This window comes from Glycine soja, chromosome 3 (genome assembly GCF_004193775.1).
Source record: "Glycine soja cultivar W05 chromosome 3, ASM419377v2, whole genome shotgun sequence".
NCBI classification, from domain to species: domain Eukaryota; kingdom Viridiplantae; phylum Streptophyta; class Magnoliopsida; order Fabales; family Fabaceae; genus Glycine; species Glycine soja.
In genome coordinates, this window is record NC_041004.1 from 1,053,020 (window position 1) to 1,070,745 (window position 17,726).

At 30.0% G+C, this 17,726-nt stretch overlaps 1 protein-coding gene across 3 annotated transcripts; it reads left to right on the plus strand.

Moving 5' to 3' along the window:
• The first annotated feature begins 8,274 nt into the window (after positions 1–8,274).
• LOC114405758 (AT-hook motif nuclear-localized protein 9-like) lies at positions 8,275–15,967 on the plus strand. 3 transcript variants are annotated; one of them, XM_028368243.1, is made up of 6 exons: positions 8,275–8,694; positions 9,696–10,183; positions 13,044–13,111; positions 14,284–14,415; positions 14,998–15,159; positions 15,269–15,967. In XM_028368243.1, the coding sequence occupies exons 2-6, from the start codon at positions 9,763–9,765 to the stop codon at positions 15,506–15,508; spliced, it is 1,023 nt and encodes a 340-aa protein (XP_028224044.1). In that variant the 5' UTR covers positions 8,275–8,694; positions 9,696–9,762; the 3' UTR covers positions 15,509–15,967. The 3 variants fall into 3 exon arrangements, with proteins under 3 accessions (XP_028224044.1, XP_028224045.1, XP_028224046.1); XM_028368244.1 differs by lacking the exon at positions 8,275–8,694 and adding an exon at positions 8,744–8,813; XM_028368245.1 differs by lacking the exon at positions 8,275–8,694 and adding an exon at positions 8,891–9,306.
• Positions 15,968–17,726: the final 1,759 nt, after the last annotated feature.

Genomic DNA, 17,726 nt, shown 5'->3' on the forward strand with positions numbered 1-17,726 from the left:
TTAATTACGTGGTAGCACCATAAACGTTTTTCTTAGTGAAATTTGGCCGTCTTTACATATAACTTTGTGTGTTGATAAAATTATTTTTTAAATGAAATTAGTTTTAATTAAAATGAATTTTGAAGTGATTTAATTTATATTTGATTATTTTATTATAAAATTAAGTTAGAAATAAAATTCGATATAAAATTTCCAAATCTAAAAGTTACTCATAATCAATTCTAAATTTTTCTCCTAACATTAAATATTTATAAATATATTATTTTAAATTCAAAATTAATTTCTAAAGGGTCAAACGAAACACGCGTTGTTTTGTGTTACAGATTTGCATTGTATTCCAGTGTTTGTATTGAATGTGATTCGAAATTCAAATGCCGAAAGAGGAACAACTTGCATTAAAGAGATGCTGACCACACGTACCAGACAACCTCATATGTCAAAACAACATGGACATGACCCATTGTTGACGAATTATTCCCCCTTCATTGTATTCAGCATTCATCACACGCGCTGCCTCACATTATGATTATGAAAATAAAGTACACACTATTATGACTCCCTAATGCCTGTATATATGGGGCCACTTGTAGATTTTATGTAAACTCCTCTTGTTTATTTCTAATCATACTTTATGCAAAGATGGGGTGTGTTTGTGCAAAGATTGAGTGGATTTGATATCCATTAATTAAGTTACAAGGAGAACTACACGGAGAAATATCCAAGATATAAGTTTTTATATCATACTTATATTTTATGATGGAAAATGTATAATATAAATAAAATAATGTGAAATTTATTATAATATTTTTAATGTTAATTATCTTAACGGCACGATAGTAGTGAGATGATGTTTATCATGATAATTGGGATGATATGAATTATGATAGTGATGATAACAATTGTGATGATAATAATGATTATAGTGATAATGACGTCAATTCTAATGGTATTTACAATAGTGTGATGGTTGTAGTAACAACCATAATAAAGATGTGGGGGTATTAGTGATGGTGATAATGACAATATAAAATGATGACAATGAGAATAACGACAATGATAGTAGGTAGTAGTGACGAAATTAAGAGTGGTAGAAGTAACAATGATGACAATAGTGATGATTGTAATAGTGGTGGTGATGTTATCGACAATAATGATAATTGTGACAAGAACAATAATAGTGAATAATAATAGCAACAATGATAATGATGATGGAAAAGACAAGAAATAAAATATAATTATTCAACAAGAAATAAAATGAGTATTTTTATTAAGTATTTTTTACTTAAGACAAAAAATTGTCCCGTGATTTATTGAATAATAAAGATTTAAATTTTTATCTTGTCCATCATCTCCTTATTTGTGATTGTCCATGATTTTTTTAAAATCAAAACATGAAACAAATCATGTTTAATATCATATATATTTTTTAACAAATCAAACAAATCAGTATGTTTATGTTTGGAGACTTTTTTTTCTTCTTAAATGTATGTTCAATCCAATACTTATAAGAGTTTCTTCTACAAACATAAGTTGAGCATCCGAGAGACAGATTCAATCGTGTGATATAAAATGAGATTTTATTGATTATGATTTGAAATTGTTTTGCTCTAATCGATCCAGAATACTTCAAGGATGGGATGAACTAGTATTACTACTTTGCCAATGTCACCAGAGATGAGGGTCGTCATTTAGGAAGACTCTGGTTAGTATTCCATAAAATAACAATTATCTTACATGAAAGATGTGTCTAGTGAAATAAGTCATGGTGGTAATTATAAGAGTTTAGAGATGACATGTTTTGTGGTTTAATAATGTTACTTTATAATGTTTCAATATTGGAATAGTTGAAATAGTAGTTTATTAAGTACTTCCCATACACAAGGTCCATGAAAGAGGTTTCTTTTGTAGAACAAACGGAAAAAGTTAGGAAACTGTCTCTTCCTGTTTTTTTTCTTCCTCCAAACCTAAGTGAATTGTTAGGAGACGTTTTCTGTCTATTTATCTTTTCCCTTTTGCTGTTTTAATTATGTAAAGTGCAATTGTAATTATATCGTCTGATCGTCTCTCTCTCCCTATATATATATATATATATATATATATATATATATATATATATATATATATATATATAGTGAATTTAATAAAAACAATTATCCCAAAAAATAAAATAAAACAGAAATCATTAGGTTTCTTCATTTAGTTGCTCCATAACTCTGTTCTAATTATTAATGTAATGATGGCTTATATAAAGCTAGCTAGGATTATAGTTGTATTGTCATAAATGGAGTGGTAGCTTGTCCTTTTAAAGTTAACTAGTTTTTTGTTCTTAGAAGAACATAAAAAAAGATGTGGATGGAGTTCCTAATAAATAACAAGTAGGATTTCATAGTCAAAGAAATACTCATATTTCTTGAGAAAACTTTTTCCATACCAAAAGACACCACTTATTCCCCTCAACAGATAGAGGTTGAGGGCTGTCTCATCAGCCAACATAATCTTTGCTCTTCCATTTCCTACCTTTTTCTTTCTCTATATATTCTTTACCACTATATATTCAAGATGGACGAAAAAGGGAAAATGTTGGGAAAAAATATCATGGGGCTAAGATTTTATTGTTGGTATTATTAAATCAGGTATTCATCATTTTTTTTTCAGAATTTGCTAAACTGTAGCAATATTTCCTACAAAACTCTTTGTAAAAATAAATTAAAACAAAAATGCCACTTATGTGATCTTCTAAAAATAGTCTACTCAACCTAGATAAAATCGAGTAAAACTGTGATTGTTCCTACATATAATTTTAATATCTATTAAATAAAATCTCACTACTCTCCAAAATAAGTTTTATTTAAAAATAAAGTATGACTATCCAACAAAATTTAACCCAATTGATAAATAATTGAATTTCATAAACATGTAATATTCACTTTGATAGTATTTATGTCTCAACAAAATTAATCTCCGAATGTTAGTTGACAAATATCTTTGTTGTAAATTACTACGTTAATCCTAGAACCATATTAACATAATATAATGGATATATGTGCCAACATTCCAACAATTCATGGAAGAAGATAATATAACATTATTCCTCATTGATACAATTATTAGAAGGGGATTCATAAATATTGTTTTTTTTCAAAGATTAGAGTCTTAAACTTAATCCAAGTTAGTATCTCTCTATGTCCTCTTAGCAAATTGTATCTATTAACTTAAGTATTAGAGTTTTTTATATGTATCCTTATCTCTGTAGATATAATTTACAGTAGGTGAAAGAAAGATATTTAGTAGAACACCATTTTGACTTCTTATTTTCCTTAGAAAATGAAAATCAACCAAAAATATTATGCTAAAAAATAGAGAGAAAATAAATAAGAAATAAAGAAGTAAAAAAACTAAGAATAAAGGATAAATAATACGAAAAAATATATTGTTTGGATAGGTAGAAATGAAAAGAAAATGAGTTTTTTTTTTCAATTGTTTACATGAGAGGAAAAGAGAGTAGAAAGAAGTAGATTTTTTTAAAAAAAATTGTTATATGAATTACTTTTTTTTGTTATTTTTCTTAATATAAAACTATGTTATTAAAATATTTGATTTTAAAAAATAAAAAAATGACTTCATGCCTAAGAGCAATGGAAGCAATTTTCATGCGGGACCCAGAAAAGTTATTTACTTCCCTTTCTATTTTCAATGATAAACAAACAAAGAAAGTTAGTACTTTCCATTCTTTTTTTTTTTTCTTTCAAAAAATATCTTCCATCCTTTTTAATTTCTTTAATCATATCTCCACTTATGTTTTGTTGTGGATTTGCATAGGAAGGAACCATGAGAGAGAAAAAAACCATGATTTTCAAAATTGTTTCCCTCCTTTGGTGTAGTAAATAAAGTTGGAGGATGGAAAATAAAAGATGGATTTGACAAAAAAATTAATCCACCCAAATCATAAGAAAAAGAGAGGAAGAACAACTTAAGATTAATGCTGCATTGATTACCAATCACAAATAATGAACATAACATTTGTATTCTTGCAGCATTAAATAATGTCAAATAAACAACAGAGAGATTGAAAAAGAAATAAAGAAAGGAATACATCCAAGAGATGTGGATTTGTATCATATATAATGAAAGAAAGGAAACCCTGCCCCCAAAAGCCTTGTCCTTGTCAAAAAGAAAATAAGAACCATTCCCCCAAAGACCAATATTATTATATGAGAGTTTTGAGGAACAACCATAAATATGGACAATAACTATATATTTGGTATTATAAATTAATTTGTAAAAAATCCTTGGTATACAAAGGACAACATTGGATTAGCATGTGGACAGATCAGGTCGTCAAACGCAATATAAAAAACGTTAAAGTTGTTTACCAAGGTTAGGATACTATACTATAAACTGAGAGATCAAGTACTTCCATATCTGGAATAGAGGAATCTAATTCATGATCCCATGTGGGCCAAATCAAGGAATTTTTTTTAATTATATCTTCATCTTAGACACTTTAGAACATACCATTATTTATTTTAATGGGTTTGGGGAAAGAAAAACATGCACTAGTAGACATGCTGATAATAAACACCCGTTTAATTTGACAATGTTTACAGTTGAAAAAATGATTATTTGTTATTTTAGACTTTTATTACAAGAGTTAATTATTACTTATTTATAATAAGTAATATTCTTAAAATCAGTTAAATAAATACATATTAACTCTAATTTATTATTGTATATGATTTAAGTCGAGATTATTATTCTGGTTGTCAAAAATACATTTCCATCTCAGTCTCATGTTTTATATAAAGTATATAAATATTGCCAATGACCCATGACTCAAGCACCGTCGCAATTGTTGACCTCTGAACAAAGGTAGCAAGTCAACAATTTAAATAAAAAAAATGTCATTTTGATAGCACGTTTAGTACTTTAGTGGGGTCAAAAATAAAAAAAAATATGTTAATTTCTTTTTCTTTTTATTTTTTAAAAATGTTATCTGAAAACTACACGGAAGAAGAGCACAGTTAATAAATCTCCCCCTCTCCCTCTCTCACTATGATTGTTTTTGTTTTGAGTAATGTCATTTTTTTCGTTTTAAACTTTTTTTTTAATTGTATAACACAAGAAGTCCAGAATATCGATTTTAAGAAATTTCTCCTTCATATAATAATTTTTATTCACATCAGATCATCAGACACGTTATCATATTCTATTTCCTTTATACATTCAGCAAAAAAAAAAAAAAAAATTCCTTTGTTAACTATCGTAATGACATAAGCATTTGCCTAACAAACATTCTATCTAGTGATTGCACCTTCCTCGTGCGTGTACTTTCTTAATCTTAACCTAAATTTTCTTTAAAGTAAATTGCATACATTCTCATGTATAATGATTGCAAGACAATTAGACGATGATGTGATGACATAACACAAAGTAAGATTTTCGTGAATAATAGCCAAGCGAGACCATAGAATAATATTTCTTTTTTTTGAAAGGCCCAATAGAGTAATATTTCATCTGATTTATACCTGTATTTTTTTAGATGATATATGCACACAAAATAAATAAATGTTAATGATATTTCAATAATTAAACTTGTATTTATATGATGATATAAAGTTTAAATATTTATTTAGACTACATCTTCCATTAAGCACATAAATCAACTGATATAAAACTATTTTAACTTATTAAAGATCTTAATTTTAAATTTTAGATATGCAATTGGATTAAATATTGAGAAAGATAACTCTATTGTATATAATTATTCTATTTGATTCCAACATAATACTTGCAGTTAAAAAAATATGTGATTTATTAAAAAAATACAATTACTTTTTTTACAAAAGACAATCTTATTGAGGATAAAACTTATTTTTTTCCATATGTATATGTATATAAACATAATTTAAGACTTGAATTAAAAAATAATTGACTAAATTGAAATAATTTTGTCTGAAACAGTGAAACGTTCTATACTACCATAAATGAACTAAGAAGAGATTGTTAGTTGAAAGGATTGTGTGAAGAGGTGAAATGGTGGAAGAAATGCATTATGTAACTTTGGATAGATATTTTTGTTGAGTGGAGTTAGATGGGCCATTGGCAATGGCAGTGGGTAGTGAATGCTATGCACAGAGAGAGAGAGGGAGAGAGAGAGAGAGAGAGAGAGAGAGAGAGAGGGAGAGAGAGAGAGAGAAGTCACATGCAAACAAAGTCAGCCATCTTTCTGAGACTCAGTCAGTGAGAGAGAGTACCAAACCAGTTTTGAGTCAGCTCTGTCACAACTTGTTTGTCACCACCTTCTTCTCTTCTCTTTCACACGCGCTTCTATATATGTGTCATGTGTGCATGCTCTCGCACTATTTCACACAATAATTTTTAGATTTAATTTGCATTTTTCTAAAATAAGTAAATATATAAAATAAGAAGTGTTCTGATTACAAATCCTCATCATCAATAGAAAGTGTCTTGGTATCCCAGATACTATTCATTTAGATATTTGATAAATCATTACAACTTTGTCATTAATAAAAAGCTTTTAAAATCTTTGGACATCATGAGGATCATGAGGATCATTTTATCAAATGTATTGTTTATTTTATCAAGGATAAAATCATGAGGATGAATTCTTCATATCTTTCAATACAAAAACCTTAACTATATATGTGGATTTGAGGTTGAAATAAGAAGTTAAAATATATTCATTGTTAGTTTAAATTAAAGTATCTTATAAGTTAGAGCTTGTACATTTTAAATTAAATGGTTCACTACAACTAAAAATTGTGTTAAATTGATTTTAGTTACCTTTTATTAAAATATGTATATGGTGTAAAATATTAATTTCTGGAATAACACAAGGAAGTTCACAAATAATTTTTTTTTTATATAAAAATAGAGTAATGCTATATCCTTTTATAAATTCTTCTAATGTTTTATAAAGAAAATAATAAATGAAAAAAATATTAATGTATTTTTTTATTTATAAGAAATTTAGTATGTTATCAACAAATTTACACTCACTAAGTAAGTGAGTATATATTTAATGTTTTGAAAATATAAAAACACATTTAATATTTATAAGAAAAATAGAATAATTACTAAGACGATGTAATAAGAAGATTTAGAATTATTCTTAAAAATATTCTTACAATACTCGTTAATTACATACTTTAATTATTAACTGATTAACTCTGCTTAGCAAGTAATCCAATAATTAGTTTTTGAACCCCCGGATATTTTCGATAACTTAGAATTAGAGGCAATGTAGCACCTAAATTAGGAATATTCGTCAAACAAACTGAGCGCGTGGACAACCTCGCTTCATAATCCTCGTGGTCCACGATATTTAACTCAAATCTATCGATTCTTTGATTTTGATTATTTTTATTTTTATCTGTTTAATTATATGTTTTATTCTATTTTTTTTATTTATGAAAATACTATCTATGAGTGATCAAGAGGAATACTGTACCTTTGAATTAAGATGATAGTTGGGTAAGACTTCTAAAAAATTAATTTAAAAATTGAATTTTGACTATATAGGTAAAGTTGACTAAATATTACAGAATATTTTAAAAGTATGAAAGGAAACATTATACTTTGAATTGAAGAAAAAAAATTTGTATCTATAATTTTTTATTTCCTTCTTTTATTTCTCTCTAATTAAATATATAAAATATATCATTATTTATATTTGTTTTTTATTTTCTTTATTTTTAATCATAGTATTATTGTGAATTTGTGATCAGCTATAGTTGGGTTATGACTGTTTAATTAATTCTTTAAAATTCGATTAATTTATTAAAATAAAATCTCAATCTCATAATATTTATCTTTTAAATTAAGGTATTAACATTTAAAAAAAATACTAATTACACAAGTTATTATAAAAAAATAACTTCATTTAAATTTTTTGTCGTCGTAAAAATTAGAAAATAATTATAAAATTTACTTGAATATTATAATAAAATACCATAATTTAAGAAAATATTAAAATAATTACTATTTTTAATTTCTCAAAATAGTAAATATTTAAAAATATATCAAAATACGAGAAAGTGTAATAAGAAAGAAATTTAAATACATTAAAAAGTGTAATAAGAAACGGAAGAAGGAAGTAGTAAAGTAAAACAACACAAAATATTCATTATTCAGTGTTATCCAATCCAACTCGAAAGAGAAAAGAAAAGTGCTTTTCTGTTCAAGTTTTGTTTGTTTGTGAAAATGCAGTGAGTACGGCACATAGAGCTAGCCATAGCTCCAAAGCATAATTCATCATCATTCATCAACTAGGAGAGAGAGAGAGATCTGTGAGACTCTCACATCACTCACCCCTAGAAAAAGAAAATGCAATCCGATAAGGACTTGTGCAGCTGACACACACCAAGAGAGAGAAAGAGAAAAACATCACTATTCATTACTCATGTTTTGTTTTTTTTTTTCTCATTCTGAAGTTAATGTTGTTGTTTTTGTTCTTGTTCTTCTCACTTTCACACACTACTTACTACTCTACTAATGCACTCTCTCTCCTCTGTGCTCTTGCTCTTCTGTCACCCACCACCGCTCTTTTAATTCCACATGAAACCGTTGAACTTTTTTCAACTCTCACTGCCTTCATAAGGGGAACAACACTCCAATTTTTCCACCTCCACAACATTGCATACCCTTTTGAGTTTTGATTCTCTCTCCTCACATGTTAGTACTTTTCCCTCTTATCTCTCCATGATTGACTTGAAGTTAAATTCATCTTGCATTCATAGCATTATTCACTTTCTTGTATTTGGGGTGTGAAATCTGTTCTAGTCTTCGCAAAGGTGGTCACTTTCTTTGTGGTGTTCACATGTTTGTTACATTTTGTACTCTTCAATTTGAAAATTGGTTTAAAAATATTTTATGATTTTGACTTGAAGTGGTTCAGTAAATGATTCTACTTATTAAATAATGCTTAAAAGAATCACTTTTTTAAGTTTTTTGATTTTCTGGGTGTGTAGGCATCAAATGGTGAGTGAGGTTAATATAATATATTTTTTTATCGATAAATATTAATAATTAGATGGTTAGATTTTATGTCAAACAGGAGAGATTAAAAGATATTAAATCCCCACGATCTTTTTTTTCTTAACCATTCAACCAACCGGTTAATATAATACTACATGGTTATGGTTATGGGGTTGCCATGGAATTTGCTTGGTGTTTAAGGATTTATCATGGGTTGGTGAGAGTGGTGGACCTGTTACAGTTCACCTGGTCTTTATCTTCAATGTGAAGCCTTTTTTGTTGTTTCCATATAAGTTTGGAAAGCTGAATGTAAACTAGCTTCTCTTTTTGTCTTCTCTTTAATTTGGTATACTAGAATGTTTTTCTTGTTTGTGTGAACAACCTTTTAGCTAGGCTTTCCATTCTTTTAATTGATCTATCTTTCTACTTTTTGGTTGTCTTCAACATGTTTTTTTTTTTACCTTTAATTGAGTCTAGGGTCCCTTTCTCTTGCTTCATATGTATATTTCAATAGAAACCTTCATCTGTGGAAAGCCTATGGCTCTGATTTGAAGGACATGTTGTTGTTGCTAATACTATAATTTAAGCACTTCTCGACAAACTTGTCACAATGATAAATTATATCATGGTTTTCTGATTTGTGTGTGCATTTTTCTTTTCCCACAAAATTTGTCATCATGGACTACAAATGGGAACAGAACTAGGTGGTATCGAATATTTTTGGGGTGTGTCAAAGTTTGTGAAGGAACTTGAAGAAGTAAATGCATGGATCGAGGGGACCAAATGACATTACCTGGCTCTGCATCTTACTATATGCAGAGAGGAATACCTGGTGCTGGAAACCAACCTGTACTGCACAATTCACCTAATATTGGACCATTGTCTAACCCTAATCTACCATGTCAATCAAGCATTGGGGGTGGTGGTACCATTGGATCCACATTACCCTTAGAGTCTTCGGGAATTTCAGCTCCATGTGTCAATGTGAGTGCTCCTTCTGGGACTCTGCCTGGGGAAACTGTCAAAAGGAAGAGAGGAAGGCCTAGAAAATACGGCTCCGACGGAGCTGTGTCGTTGGCGTTGACTCCGACACCGGCTAGTCATCCTGGAGCCTTGGCACAAGGCCAGAAACGGGGCAGAGGCCGCCCACCTGGGTCTGGGAAGAAACAGCAGTTGGCTTCTCTTGGTAAATCTCTATCTCAGCTATTGTTTTTGTTGTGTGTTTGGTGAAGCTAAAGTAATAATTTGAAGTTTAGTTGAGATGTTGCTGGCTTTGTAAATCCTTATCCAAGTGTGTTTTTTTTTCTTTCCATTCTAACATCTAAATGAACTGAATTAACAATGCCTTTGGTATTCCAATATAATTTGGGATAAATGGTTAATTTCTTAGCATAGAAAAATTTCTGGTTACAAGATATGTAGATTGTGAGAGAGTGGTTGAGCCCTCAAAAGTTTTGGTTTATTGAGATTACTGTATTATTGCAAATTATTTTGGATTTTGCTTTGAAATTGTTTGAATGTTTGTTTACTTTTAAAGATTAAAATAACTTTTATTATTAAAATATTGCAGCTAAGGTGTTGAAACACTCTAGTGTTGAACGGCTGATTGTTTCTGTTGTTACATCACTTGTTTTATTTTAATATTAACACTACTTTTAAATTAAAATATTATTGCTAATGTGTAGTAACACTAGCATTTCCCAGTAGCATTCAAAATTGCATAATTTCAATTTTTTGAGAGGTTTTTTATTTCTTTTTTTAACAATGGCTTCTTTTTTTTTTTTTTTTTTTTACAGAATTAACATTGACTTTTATATTCCAATATAATTGGATATAAATTATTATATTTTTATTGGGTTGCACAGATAGTTTTTAGTTTTTTGGCTTTATTTGTACTAGTACAAATTATTATCGATTTTGCTATGAAACTACTGAGTATTAAAACATTTGATTGTTTCAGTCTTTAGATTACTCGTTTTTTTTTTTAAATTTAATATTGACACAACGTTTATTATCAAAACATTGCAGCTAGCATGTTGATATTCAAGCATTCCCTTTTTTTAGGCAATATTCGTTGAATGAATGAATTTATGCCTGTACATTAATTTCAATGGGTCAACTTTTTTGACCATATCCAAATATAGAAGCTATGTTTTTGACAATACCTACTATAGATGTCTTAGCATTTTAGTTTTGTTCCAAAACTATAGATGTTTTACAAATCCAAGACTAAATTCACATTTTTTTCCAACTATACCCTTGTTTACAATTATTAGTGCATCGAATATTTTTTGTTATCCAAGACAGACACCAATAGCTAACCACTCATCAATGAGAATGTCCACTTAACATTGTATCTATACTCTCCACTATCCAAATGTTTACTGTTAATGGTGATTCCAACATGATTAAATATGGGTATTTTAATCTAAAACTTTATCAATTAATATTTCTTAATGGGTGTGCTCTAACCTTAAACATACATTTTTGGAACGGAGGGAGTATGTTTTTATTGAAATGTATGAAGAACAGGCAGTTTTTGTCTCCTTAGTACATACATTTTTTGTTTTCTAAAAGTTTGTCTGCTGAGCACTTAAACACAGCACCTAAGGAAAACAAAAGAAGAGCATGAGAAAATATCTCCCCTTTGTTCCTGTTTTTTAGGTTTTTAAAATACTTGTTTTGGAAACAATATACAAAATTTAGTAGATTTTGGACCAGAAATTGATTGTTGAATAATGTTGAATTGTTTTAGTTTATTTCAAATTGTTAGTTACTTTACAAAACTATGAAATCAATACTATTTTTTTTTAATTTTTATTTGTCTTTTGCTACCTATACTAAATTTAATAGGAGATATAATATTGGTTGGATGGTCAAGAAAGAAGGAAAAGGGAGGGGAGAGGATAATGTTGTGGGTTCGACCCCCCTGCTAACAAAAACTAACCATTAAAATTGGCCGATAAAAAAAAACTATACTAAATTTAATGGAGAGAGAGATAGAGCATTATGGGGTGAAAGGAATTTTTAGTCAAAATATAAATATATTTTCTTTAAATTAATTAGGGGTGGGCTTGAGTCTAGGTTGTACCGTGAGTCCACTCAATCCTAACCTTTTGCCTAACCCGAATGATACACATTGGGTCTTAGGTTGATAAATTCCAAACTCATTGCATCTCACCCTCTGTCCTTTTTTAAATATCCTTATGATTTTATTTTTTTAGTTATTGATGGATATTAAAAAATTCAAATATTTGTTACTTGATGACCCAACCCAATTGGTTTGGTTCACTTTGTGTTGAGAATAAAATTTTGAAAAAACTGACCCAGCCTTGATTCATTGGTTTTGAGCAAATTTTTTTTCCAAAACCTGACTCATGGCTTCCCCTAAAATCAATGATATTTAATGACTTTCTTAATTCAACCCGGAATGGTATTTATTTTTAAACGAATATAAATATAAACTTTCTTAGAAATCAGGAATCAACAATTGCCTGATTCACGCAGTAAACAAAAATTGCCTGATCCATTAATTAATAATTATTGATCCTGGTCATAATAATTGTAATAATTTCTAATATTGACTGATTATCATTTTCTAAGGATTTAATATGCAGATGTAATTGTAGAAAAAGTATCAATTGGCTATTACAGTATTAATTATTATGCAACCAATACTGAATTGTGCACTGCAACATGTAATGAGTCAAGCATCAGAGACAACATTGATAGAAAATAAAGTTTTGGACTTGTAATTGGAAAAAATTGGGAGGGTGCAAATTTACATGTTAGATAGCAGTTTCTCATGGTAATTTTTTTTAACGAAGTTACAACATAGCTGACCTGAAGTGAGTTCAAATTCAACTATTATTTTTTTGACCTTCATATCTACATAATCTACCTAGTATACAGGGCAAAGAAATTAACTAAGTTTCTTATAAGGACTAGCTTGGTTCTGTCTGCAATGGCTGGTTCATCCTAGGGGATTGATTATAATAATTTGGTTTAATTATATATTGCTTATTGTTTTGAGTGGTTATTGCCAGGTGAATTGATGTCTGGTTCGGCTGGAATGGGTTTCACTCCTCATATCATCACCATTGCAGTTGGAGAAGTATGTCTCGTATTTTTAAGAATTTGTATCAAATTTTCTATTTGTTTCCGTATATGTTGAAAAGTCTAACTTATGAACATTTTGGTTCGTTTTGTTTTTTGCTTTTATTTTCAGTATTAATTAAAAAAAATGCTACCATGTTTTCATTTTGTTTCCTGTTTTCGAACTTCAGGAAATGATGAAAACATTTTTTTTTGCTCACTTCCTTCACAAAAGTTTGTAAATAGGAAACAAAATTTTACTAGATGTCATTTTTGCAATTGGTGAAAACACATCAACTAAAACTAAGAGAGAAACTCAGTATTTCTGTTCTCTTATTTTGAATGAAGGTCTAGATAAAACATCAGTTGGTTTGTTCTGGCTGACAAAGTGTCATATCTTTGGGCTGAGAAAGAAAGTACTACATTGCTTTGGCATCGTGACTTAATCATAAAATTACCAGTTTTAATGTCCTCATTAAGAAAGGAAACTGATGTTATTAGTTTCTAAATAGATGTTGATATTGTATATATACTATTTTGTCTTTTAGAGTAAAAAGTTAACTTAGTAAAGCCCAAACCAAGTATTATGACAATATTTATGCCTATGATAGTAATGTTGCAATGCATGCAATTGTGAACTTCATCTTTTGTCTGTCATTTATTATTGGCTTAATTGCACCTTTTGCGCTCAAAGTTTCACAATGTCGTGAGTTTTCCTCTAAAAAATTTTGTTTTCGCAAATTTTGCCATCCAGTTTACAAAACATCGTGAAAGTTGCTTTCACGCAGAAAATTGTCACAATTAATTATAAAACTGTCACAAAATTGTCTTAATTTTGGCAGTTTAAAGGAAAAACAGCCGCAAAATGTCTTAATTGTGGCAATGTTTTTACGTGCGGGCAAAATTCGTGACATGGTGAAACTTAAGGGGCAGAAAATGCAATTAAGCCTTTATTATTTTATTTAAGTGCTTTTCTTTTAAAAATATAACCATCAAAGTATGTGATATGATACTTGGCCTAAAATTGATTTTATTTTTGGCATAATATGCTCTAATAACTCTTTGATGTTTCTTTTACTAATTCTAAGACATTAAGTGGTGAACCTCTTAAATATTTTCCATATTTTCTGCCAGTTGTATAAGTATTTAAGAAATACTCTTTCAAAAACTGTGCCCTTTTCTTCTCTGTAGGACATTGCAACAAAGATCATGTCATTTTCTCAGCAGGGGCCTAGAGCTATATGTATTTTGTCAGCTAATGGTGCTGTCTCTACTGTGACACTTCGTCAGCCTTCAACATCAGGTGGCACTGTCACATATGAGGTTTGTAACTTTCATGTGTTATGTGTGTACAAACATTTATGTTCAAATAGACTTGTAGTTCATAAACAGTTACACTTGTTTGATACCCTCATTTCTTCTTGCCCAACACATGTTCTTAATCAAATGACAAGCCTTTATGAAGATACTATGATTGACTAATTACCAAGATTCTTTTGTTATTTCTGGGGAATGGCTTAGCTTAAGAACTAACACTGTTTATGGAAATTAAGACTCTGTTGTGGTTGCTTTAAGCTTGTTTTACTTTTATATCTCCAGAGCATGTACATGGCTGTTTTCAAAATGTCAGACATCAAGACTATAGGAGTTTACAGCACAAATATTATTCATAAATGCATTCTTATGTATGTATCTGGTATCTACTTACATTTATGACTACACTGGCCATGTTACTTTAATGCAATTTCATATAGTATTCTGCTGAAAAGGAAAAAAAAAAAAGAAAACACTGATACTAGCACTATAGAATCAGTATGCTTTCTTTTGTTTCCTTTTCCTATCCTTCTTAGCACGGTTATTTATTTTTGGGTTATGTAAAATATTGATAGACTTTGGCCTTAATAGGGGCGTTTTGAGATAGTGTGCCTATCAGGCTCTTACTTGGTTGCTGATAGTGGTGGCTCCCGCAATCGGACTGGTGGATTAAGCGTTTCACTTGCAAGTCCTGATGGTCGTGTCGTCGGTGGAGGAGTTGGTGGAGTTCTTATTGCTGCAAGTCCAGTTCAGGTAAATGCATTTTTATTGCAGCCTTGATATTATATGTTGAAGATCATATTTGTCATGTACCAAAAAAAAAATCATCAACTTATTAAATTTGGATGCTTTATTACCGCAGGTGATACTAGGGAGCTTTTCATGGGGCGCATCAAAGACGAAGATCAAGAAAAAAGAAGGTTCAGAAGGTGCAGAAGTTGCTTTAGAGACTGATCATCAGACAGTTCATAATCCAGTCGCAGTGAATAGCATTTCTCCGAATCAAAATCTTACTCCAACCTCATCTCTAAGTCCTTGGCCTGCATCGCGATCGTTGGATATGCGCAATTCGCATATTGACATTGATTTAATGCGCGGGTGACAATTTATTTAGTATATGCCAGTACTGAGTATATAATTCGGATTCATGGTCACTCATCTAATTTTCCTGTAGTAGTAACTACAGCATGGGAAGTACCAACAGCAGAGTAGAAGCTAGCTGACTCTTGGAAATTCGATAAAAGGCCTCCTATCTACCAGTGATTGACTTTAGGGTTGTACTCATATTTTTGTAGCTGTGAGGAATTTTAATTTGAAGATTTCGTGTTCTTGGTTAAATATAGACTTGTGTATTTTATAATCCTATTTGAAAGAGATTGACATTGATGAGTTAGATGTTTTGTGGTTTAGGGGCACAGATTATGATATAGTCTAGTGTGATTTTTGTCATTGAATTGTTGTCTCCTGAAATGCATTGACATAATAGGAAGTGTTGTTTGTGTCTGAGAATTGTGGGGGTTACCCTGCACTTTTCCAATTTACATTTTCTCTTCATGCCTCACATCCTGTCCCCAACAATCCATTGTTTTTCTTTTCACCCTATTGATAATTTTATTGTTAAAAGGTCATCAATTCCTAATGAAATGGATTTAGCCACAGCTTGACGGAATCTCAGAGTCATTACTTGATCCAGATCAATTGGAAATGATCTATTAATATGCTAATAAGTAGTTTAATAGCAGTATGCAGTGTTTTTTTTTTTTTTTTGTTTTTTTTCTTTCCCTTCTCCAATCAAAATTAGAGTTTCACTTTGATAATTTACATGATAAAGGTTTGCATTAAAGATCTATGCAAATTATTGAGGTGTAACTTCAATTCTAATTGGAGAGCAACACCTTTAGCATCTAGGAATTACATCAAAGTTTTATCCTTTGAAAAATTGTTTTTTTATAGTCTCTTTGGACTCTATTAGTCTTACTTGATCCTTGTAGGCAACTTAGCTGATTGTCATTGGTTTGGTCTCTAATGTCTCTTGAAATAGACAGTCAACTAGGTTGCTCTGAAGAAAAACTTGCTTCCATCATTGGAAGAAATAGCATGAAAATTTCCATATATACTAACATGTAACAAAAAATTCTGGCATGCAGTAAACATGCTACACATGGAGGACGAAAACACCAAATATAGCAGTTGCATTACATCACAATATCCATCCACACTGGGATATTACACCAAATAACACATTTACTGAATGTCGGAAATTTTTGATGCAAAATAGCAGTTGCATTACACCAATTTTTTGATGTTTCGTCATAATATCCATCACAATTAACTGAAACATATTTATAGGACATAAAAAGCGTTTGACCTTGTAATTTCCAACTCTAGTTGGTATAAGGGATAACCATGGCCCTGCTTAACAACCTGAGACATCGAGCAACATGCACTGTGACATCAATGTGCATGAAAGATAGGTGTCATCATGGTTTTAAATTGTGTTTGCATTGTAACAACAATTGCATTGCTACTATTTTTGCTAGAACTTCAAAAACTAATACTAAAGCCGTAATTTTGTGGTTGCTTAATGCTTAGAACCATGTGCATCATCACTAAAATGGATTTCTTTTTATTCACCAAAAAATAAATCATCACTAAAATAGTAGTAAAATTTATTCTTTTGTCTGTTCAATTATTTCTCCAAAAATCACCATGGCTTGGGAATCACTGCTCAAGAGTTCAAACCTTTATTATCATATTTTGTTGAAAACAAATTATCACCTGTAAAAGGGAAGGGCCTATTTTTTTTTTGAAGTGAACCTATTCTCTGTCGTTTGATGTACTATGGCGGCTCTTTTTTTTTTTTTTTATCAAGAGGGATTTTTTTTTTCAAAATTAGTAAATGAGGGTGCATTTAAAAAACTTACCCTTGACCGGATAATTTTTCAAAATGTACTCCCATTTGGTAATTTTTTTAAAAAAGTCCCCTCTTTGTAAAAAAGCCAACTACGGCACTGCTTGTGCTCTTTATTAATATATTTTCCTATAATAAAATCCAATAAAAGGGAAGTGTTTTGATAAAAAAGAAAGAAGTTTGATTCTTCTCTACCTAATATCCCCATTGGCTTTGTTGTACTGGATGCCGTTATACAATTGTTATTGTTCTTGTTTTAGGAATCCGTAGTTGTTTTGGTTTCAAGTCATGTGGCGTTTGCCCAAACTCTGAATTTACGTGACATTGCAGTTCAGTTGCTTTTCTAGGCCAAGATGCATGTATCATGCAACGCGTTTTGTGTGTTGAAGGACAATGCTAGAAGGTGACC

Bases quoted from the DNA above. Each gene is read 5' to 3' on its own strand.
- LOC114405758 (XM_028368243.1), top strand. From the start codon at position 9,763: ATGGATCGAGGGGACCAAATGACATTACCTGGCTCTGCATCTTACTAT. The intron at 10,184-13,043 runs GTAAATCTCTAT...GGTTATTGCCAG, and splicing joins ACAGCAGTTGGCTTCTCTTG to GTGAATTGATGTCTGGTTCG. The intron at 13,112-14,283 runs GTATGTCTCGTA...TCTTCTCTGTAG, and splicing joins TCACCATTGCAGTTGGAGAA to GACATTGCAACAAAGATCAT.